Source organism: Vollenhovia emeryi, unplaced genomic scaffold (assembly GCF_000949405.1).
Source record: "Vollenhovia emeryi isolate VEMERY1.0 unplaced genomic scaffold, V.emery_V1.0 DF939265.1, whole genome shotgun sequence".
Lineage (NCBI taxonomy): Eukaryota > Metazoa > Arthropoda > Insecta > Hymenoptera > Formicidae > Vollenhovia > Vollenhovia emeryi.
In genome coordinates, this window is record NW_011967101.1 from 233,087 (window position 1) to 241,680 (window position 8,594).

The window sequence follows — 8,594 nt, forward strand, 5'->3', positions numbered from 1 at the left end:
GGACGTAAGAGAAAGTAGTGCGCGGGTGGGTGCAGGGGGAAAGGGGGGGGGGATTCTTAAACGTTAAGAGTATTCTTCGGGAAAAACGGGGAGGGGGAGGGGACTCTTTTGAATTACACATTGCGTTGTTTCGTGTAAACGTTTAACAAAACCAGAAAAAAAAAATGAAAAAAAGTGGGGGGCGGGGGAAAACAGCGCGTACCTTTGATACGTGGGAGGTAACCGTGGGAGGACCGATAGGACTTCTTAGTACGCTTTTAGTACGCGCTGTGTGAAACTTAGTTAATTATCTAACTAGACCTCTCTTGTGGATGTCTTCGATTATGAAAATGACTATCAAAATGAAAGAGAAACGAGAAAGAAGCTAAACACTAATCATTGGCAAACCAAATTTGAGCCGGAGGCGGTCATGCCCGGATGATTGATCGGGCCTCCGAGTGTCACAACCTGCCAATGATGTACCTACATACATCTGGCTCTGTTATTCACGTTATATCCGGTGTAGCGACGTGCAATAATCACATCGGCGGCAGATTGGAGAAAACAGTTTGTTAATTTGACCAAACCATAGTATATTTGCTGTTGCTATAAAAAATAGAGAAACAATAAGCTATGAACAATCTACATATAATAAATCAATGTATGTGCTACAAGCTGGGCGGCCTTTATTTGGACCCCTCACGTTTCACCGCATGTGGATGCAGTTGTGCGATACGAAACCGTGCGCCATTTTCGTGATTTTTAATTCTGTATTGCAAGGTGGTTCGCGAAGGCCTGGGGGCCAATGCTGTATCTTACACTACGTATTCGCAGTCCGTTCTTATATTCGAGATCATCTTAAGTATACTCTTAATATGTTTTTAACCAATCACAGAGCCGTATTAGCCTCTTAAGACAACACTTAAGATGATTTTGAAATAAGAATCGACTATGAATACCGGCCTATAGTGAAAATGCTAAAGGTGAATAGCTTTGTCTCTTTCTAATCGTCCCCTTAGAAGGAGACAAAGCCGCTCACTTTTAGCATTTTCACTGTATTGTAAGATACAGAATTGTGACCCCCTGTAGCGTATTCTGAAAAAATAATTCGACTATTAGGCTGGTATTACATTTGTCGCGCGACAAACTTAACTGTAAAAAAAAAGAACGCGTGTAACACGTGGAATGGTATTTAAAGAGGATTATAGTTCGGTCGTTGCATTTTTGAGATCACGCGCGGAAGTTTGATTCTAATGTTTCGCGAATTTACTCTAACGAAAGAGTAAGATTTTGGAGCTGGTTCTGCGTTATAGAACTGTGTCCATATTATACCTCCTCCTGTTTTCATAACCGTCCTTACAATTTCCTTACAATTAGAGACTTTGACTATAGATTCCAATTTAACTTGGTTGCTTATGACATTTTGTCAAAAAAAAAAAAAAATGGAAAAATTGTGAATTGACACGTGAAAGAAAGATTAGATTTGTTGGACAACGATTCGAGGCAAAATTCTGTCGATTAAATTAATCGGAGATTAGCCAAAATTGCTCTTAACGATATCTCGTTAGTTGCTATTCATTCCATCTTATATTAAATGAACAAAGAAAAATTGAATCAATTTACCTAGAATTTAATTCGTTCCTATGTATTCACATACAAAGAGGTAAGTTCTCTATCATGAGATAGCAGGTTTTCAACACCCAAATTCAATTACAAATCTCTTTTCGTAACAATTACACAATCTAACAACAAATTTTCCACTAGACAGCGTGCTAAATAATTTCTCTTCTTACGAAGAAGTGTGACCGCGACAGTTTCCTGCAAGTAGAGAAGACCAATTAGAATGATTACGAACAACAAATAAGTCAACATTCATTTAGTATTTTCTCATCTTTGAAATACTTCAATAAATTATTTTAAATTAAACCGCTATAAGCAGAGAGTACCACTTTCTCGAAAGAGGGCGCCACTGACGTCGCGCATGCGTGGAGGACGTTCCGGATCAGGCACACACGTGTGCGCCGGAGCACAAGCGATGCGGCTGCTTAGGTTATTCGCTCACTGAAGCTACAAACTTGTGATTTTCATTTAGCGTTCATCAATTTGTCATTTCACCATGCCTGCTGTAAACAGAATTACGTAAGTCATTGATATGTATAATTACGTGTCTTCAAAGTGATTTTGTATTATCATTCGTTGAGCGTAAACTACAATGTGATCCTTGCATCTAGAAACATTCTATTTTGTAGTCAATAAATAAGTGTATAAAATGTGTGCAAGTTGACAAATTGTACATTATACACGGTATAATCCAGCATTTTGATTGTATAAAACAGAATGTTTGCATCTGCAGAAAGCACATTGTAGATTAGGCTTTAATGTGCATAGAATCAAGTCCAAATATCATCAATTTTGTGCAACGCATCTTTGTAGAAAGCCGACCACACATCGGGGCAAGAAAGCTATATTGAAGAAGGAGCCTAAGCTGGTGGAAAACACCAAGGAAGCTTTATACCTGAGGGGTAAACGCACGTCACAGATCGTCACCGATGTCATGAAGGATTTGGTAAGCGGGCGCGAGATCATTTTTGCTGACGTCGCTCCAGCTTTCGTGGCAATTCTTCGCGAATCGATAGAGTTCTTAAATTACAAACGAATCACTTTCCAGTACGATCTAAAGAAGCCCAACGTGCAAATGCTGAGGCAGAAAAACGACATACTGCCATTCGAGGATGTTACACCCGTGGAGAAATTCGCGTCCAAGTACAACGCGTCCCTCTTTATGGTGGCTTTGCACAATAAGAAACGCCCGCACAATCTTGTGATGGGCCGAATGTACGAGCACACGTTGTTGGACATGATAGAATTCGGCGTAGAAAATTATAAAGGACTGAGGGACTTCAAAGTTGAGAAGATCATCATGGGGATAAAACCATTGTTGATCTTCAACGGTGAACTCTTTGAGAGTAATTACGAGTATGGCAGGATCAAAAACTTGCTCGTTGACATGTTTCTGAGGGAGGAGGTCCAGAAGATCAGGTTGCAGGGTCTTGAACATGTTTTGAGTTTCACAGCTGTCGAGAATAAGATACTTTTGCGTAGTTACAGGTTAGAGAGAAATGAAAGTGATTTATCTTCTTTAAAACTAATCTTCCTTGAAGATAATCGATTATGTAAAGTGTCGTGAAAAATGAATAACGTGAATGTCATAGAATAAGCTTACGGTTTGAAGTGAGAATTATCGTATATAGATCGACATCACGTTTTTAGGATACTCTTGAAAAAATCCAACACGAAAACACCCAGGATAGAACTCGAGGAAATAGGGCCGCGTGCCGATTTAGTGTGCAGACGCAACAAGTTCGCCTCTGAAGACTTATTCAAGCAAGCTTGCAAGAAACCGAAAGCACTCAAGGTATTACTTTATAAATAATTATTTTAGATTTTTATAAATCAATGTAAAAAGGCGAATGTTTTAATAATTATTATTGTACAGGTGAAGACGAAGAAGAATATCTCTAAAGATACGTTTGGAACAACGTACGGCCGTATACATATTGGAGCACAAAATATCAGCGGTATTCAAACAAGGAAGATGAAGGGCTTGAAGAAAACACTGTCGGAAAAGAAAACTGAAAAGAGAAGAATTGCTGACGATAATAACGACGACGCAAAGAGATCGAAAGAAAGTACGGACTGAAAGGTTGACTGGAGGTTTATAATTAAATAAAAAGGATGTAATTTTAGTACATTTTTGTTCAACATGTAATTATTATTTCCAACTCCAGCTGGTATCATTTCGCTGATCCTGCAAATATAGATGTCACATGCAATCCTTAAACATTTTTTTAACATGTTTATTGTAAATGATGGTTGAATTTTTACCTTTACTATAATTCCACAAGTGGCTAAACACTTTCGTGCCTTATCGCATTCTTTCAATAAAATTGTATCCTTTGGACTTTGCTCAAGCGCTCGGGTTCTGACGACCGTCCTAAATCTCAGAAAATTATCAATAATGTCTTCAACTTGTCTATTTTCTGCTGTTGATTTTGTGGATCGTGAAATGCCAAACTTCGAGAGAATGTTCGAAAGATAATTTGAAACGGCGGCAACTGCGCTTACATTATTACTGTGAGATGTTACCTGCAATTAAAAAAAGTCAATGATTAATAACATGTGTTACTACCCGCGCTGTATTTTATTTTTAAAAACTTTCTCCCCGTAAATTTTGCAACTTTATTTCCGTGAGTTTGAAAGTTCAGCGGGGACGCGATTGTACACGCAAGCGAATAACTGATATTACTGAACATATTTTTTATGTAGTCGACTTACATTATCTTCATGAAGCATCTTATTTCCTACCCCAACGAGATTTATAATCGCGTGCATCGCTTTCGAAGTGTCAAAATCATCTGCCAATGCCGAGTAAACTTGGTTTCTTGTGTCATGTAAAGTCTAAAAAAAATTTTAATTAGTTTAACATAATTAGTACTACAATAATTTTTTATTGTATTATTATACTGAGGAGTATTAAAAAAAATGAATTCGTTATATGCAATAAGATTTGTAAATTGATAACTTACCGTGAATAAAAGATTTTCATCAATTTCACCAGCTTTAAATTTTCCAGCAACATAATTATCACAGTCATTTATGAAATTATCAAGCTTCTTGGTTATCGACACCGCAGTTTGCATGACTTCATCCGAGAATTCAATAGCTGCAACGGAATTCAGTTGATTACGCATGGATTAAATCATATGAAATTGATAAAAACATCATTGTACGTACCATTTCGATAATGAGAAAGCAGGCAAAGCATTCTAAGATGATTTGCTGAGTAATGTTCAAGGTAATCTTGTATGCTTATGGTGTTCTTCAAACTCTTTGACATCTTTACGTCTCCTTTCAGGCTCAAATGGCCACAGTGAAGCCAGTAATTAACCCACTGGTCGACATCGTGATAACAGCAGGATTGTGCCTCTTCATTCTCGTGATGTGGAAAAACCAAATCTATTCCACCACTGTGCATATCTACAGAATTTCCAAAGACTGCGCTAATAAAAACACACGCTATTGTATGATCAGTACTGACATACAGATGAATAGAGGAAAGTCCCCCTTTTTATGAGATAAGCTCTTAATACGAGAGGGTTTCTGTTAAATTAATAGGCGTCATCTGTTGACTCCACCACGAATTTGTTGCTCTTGGAGCGAAATCTGTTTGGTGGAAGATTCATTGTTAGATTGTGTAATCGTTACAAAAAGATTTGTAATTGAATTTGGGTGTTGAAAACCTGCTATCTCGTATTACAAGTCCATCTCGTAATAGGGGCTTTTCCTCTACATATATGTTAAATAAACTTTATATAGAAATAATTAGGAAAGTAATATGCATATAACATTTCGAGCAAATGTATTCTCTGAATTTAGAATTTGAAGGCATACGAAACCAACTTTTAAAATTACCTTGCAATTGCACTGCACTCTATATGCCATCCCGGTCTGCCGTAGCCCCACGGGGATTTCCAGGACGGTTCGTTAGCCTTCGCCGCTTTCCATAGTGCGAAGTCCAATGCCGATCTTTTATCTGCCACAGGCTGATCTTGCTCAATGGGTGGAATTGATAATTTACCGTATCTCTCAAACTTGCTTGTGTTAAAATAAACAGATCCTGTAAACCATGATTTATAAGCAAATAGAAATCGGACGGTTTTCCTACGATAAAGGCCTGTGTCCACGGTCTTTGGTCCATCAACTTGGACCAAGTTCTAGCATCGTGGATACAGGCCTTTAGACTGGTATTACATTTACGATACGACAAATTTTTCCAAGCGTGTCGACTGACTGCAGGATAGAAAAGTTGTCGAGTATCTAGAAATGTTCTCGCTTGTAGCCAATCGTCGCGCTCAAAAAATTTGTCGTACGACAAATGTAATATCAGGCTAACAAGGTTGGAATGTTAACGAATACCATACCGTCTTTCGTGATGTAACCATCGTCCTTGGCTACAAGCCTCTCAATAAACTGAATGATTTGCGGTACGTAGTCTGTAACTCTACAGCGTAAATATGGCTCGCAAATATTCAACTTATTCATGTCGGCAAGGAATTCAGCCTCAAAATGCCTCGCTAGGTCCTTGAAGTCCTTTTCGCTCTCGATGGAACGATTTATTATCTTGTCGTCAATATCAGTTATACCCATAACTAGTAACACGTCTATGTTAAAATAATCTGACAGAATTCTACGAATAATGTCGGATTTTATGTAAGTGCTGCAAAAAGATAAAACCGTAAATTAGTCCTTTATGCAACAGCCATCTGAAACTATTAGCGGCTTGACTAACATCTTTAAATCCATTTGTCACAATCAAAATAAGAATTGTATAAATTACAATCTCGATGATCGCGGGGTATTCTATTACTATAAAGTAATCGTGTTAAGTTCCCAGATAGCAATGCACGTCTAAAAGATAACTTATATCCGTATTCATAGTCGTTCCTCAATTCTCAAGGTTAGTCTGTCTTTGTCTCGCTACTACGTTTTACCATACGCGAGACAAAGACAAACTACCCTTGAGAATTGAGGAACGACTATGAATACGGATATTAATGCCGTCTCGGGGACGCAAACGTCAGTTAACCAGAGTTCAGTCGACTCCCTATCTTTTTCCATCCTATTATTTAGGAAGAGAATCAAGCAACCTTCGACCGGCAGTTCACTGATGCTTGTGAAACTGGTCCTTAAAGATGTCTTTTAGACATGTACGCTGTCTGGGTTAAACGCTAATTGTTTAACAATGCTCTCATACAACAGTAACGAGCGAATGTTCTCGTAACATTTTTCATTACGTTGCGTGTCCAATGTGCGCCGAGTCGTACACCGTGGGTCCGCAGATGTACCACCTCAAAATGTTCTTCGTTCTCAGAATCAGTGGCACTTTGCATCTCGTTATCGGATTATATACCGACACTTCGGTCTGGTGTCCCACCGGTTTCACCCACTGCGGTCGGTCTCGACATTTCGCCTCGGTGTTCACGAAACGTTTGCAGAGTCGTATCGACTTACGCATCACGCGAGTCGCATTCATTCTTCTTAACTTTGCCAGTCACCCCGGCGATGGACTTGACGATTTATTTTTCCTCCCTCCAGGAAAATCCAGGTTGGATCCACCCAAGTTTTCGTATTGTCTATCAGATATCGATTCGTTATCTGGCATAGAATTGCTTAAGCTTGGATTACAACTGAGTCCCTCATTAATTCAAGCATCTCGAATGATTTTATTACATTTTTTAACGGAAACCGACACTCTAACCTACAAAAACTCCACAGTATCGAGCACGGTCTCGCACGCTACACAGTGCACACAGGTCTGGAAACGATGATTGGGTCGTTGGGGGGGGGGGGGAACAAACTCGCTTAAGCCTGTGTCACACTACGTATTGCGGACTGGATTGAAATCGCGGATCACATTTCGGCCAATCAGACGAGACAGCTTTAGACCCGATTGGTTGAATTGCGATTCGCGATCCACAATACGTAGTGTGACACGGGTTTGTCCATGTTTGTATTTTGATGATGGTCCTGGTTTCACCCGGGCTTTTGACGACCTGTTTATTAATCTGTGACAGAACGGGCATCAGGCTCGAGATTCGAGATCCTTCTATTTTCCTCCTTCTAACGCTCAGTGTGTACGTATTTTTGGTTTCTGTTCCCCTAAATCCATCCAAGATTATCGAATCAAGTGCATATCCTTTTATTTGAGGTGGTTTCTGGCAGCATTATTCTTCTAGAGAAGACAGGTGCCATATAAATATGAAGAGCTTTGAAATCGCGCTATTATGGACCAGTTGTGCCAATAAAAAACGCTATTAGGTGAGAGGGAGTACATTTCGATAAAGCGTATGCGAGCGTAGCGACAAGGATCCGGAGTAGTTACGAACGAGGAAGGCACAGGAAAACGATGGATCGTTTAATCAATTCGAATGAGCTGGAAGAATTAATTAGGTGTTGGGTATGCCGGGAGCGGTACACCGCGTCCAGCAAGATGTTGCCGTGCCAACACACGTTCTGCGAGAGATGTTTGAAGCTAGCTGTTACACTATGTCATGAGTTACGCTGTCCGCAATGCCAAATCCTCGTCGAGGCTGAGGTGGATGACCTGCCACCGAACATGGCTGTGAATCGGTTCCTTAAATTCTACGATATGAAAATAAACGAACTTAAAATGGCATCGTCGATGTCCTTATCCTCTGCAACACAACAGGCACTGCCGCCGGCACCAGGGTCGGATAAACAGCCGCTGATATCACAGCTGCTTCAACAGCCACAGTTATCAGGGCCGACTCACCAGCCGCGGCGGGCATCATGGCCGTGTCCACAGCCGTTGGCATCAGGGTCGGTTCCACAGCCGTTGGCATCATGGCAGGCTCAACCTCCACTGTATGTGCCGCCGGCATCAGGTCCGGCTCAACAGCCGTTGGCATCACGGCAGGCTCAACCTCTATCGTATGTGCCGCCGGCATCAGGGCCGGCTCAACCTTCACCGTATGTGCCGCCGGCATCACTGCCGGCTCAACAGCCGCTGGCATCAGTGTCGGCCCAACAGCCGC

At 40.5% G+C, this 8,594-nt stretch overlaps 2 protein-coding genes across 2 annotated transcripts; one reads left to right on the forward strand and one right to left on the reverse strand.

Moving 5' to 3' along the window:
* The first annotated feature begins 1,970 nt into the window (after positions 1-1,970).
* On the forward strand, positions 1,971-3,728 carry LOC105559553 (ribosome production factor 2 homolog). Its single transcript, XM_012007929.1, has 5 exons — positions 1,971-2,118; positions 2,413-2,545; positions 2,648-3,087; positions 3,250-3,394; positions 3,476-3,728. Exons 1-5 carry the CDS (start codon positions 2,096-2,098, stop codon positions 3,677-3,679), a joined length of 945 nt encoding a protein of 314 aa, XP_011863319.1. The 5' UTR covers positions 1,971-2,095; the 3' UTR covers positions 3,680-3,728.
* On the reverse strand, positions 3,678-7,360 carry LOC105559552 (probable cysteine--tRNA ligase, mitochondrial). Its single transcript, XM_012007928.1, has 8 exons — positions 6,834-7,360; positions 5,961-6,256; positions 5,452-5,656; positions 4,774-5,039; positions 4,566-4,702; positions 4,315-4,437; positions 3,865-4,125; positions 3,678-3,787 (listed from the first exon to the last, which is right to left on the reverse strand). Exons 1-8 carry the CDS (start codon positions 7,070-7,072, stop codon positions 3,752-3,754), a joined length of 1,563 nt encoding a protein of 520 aa, XP_011863318.1. The 5' UTR covers positions 7,073-7,360; the 3' UTR covers positions 3,678-3,751.
* Positions 7,361-8,594: the final 1,234 nt, after the last annotated feature.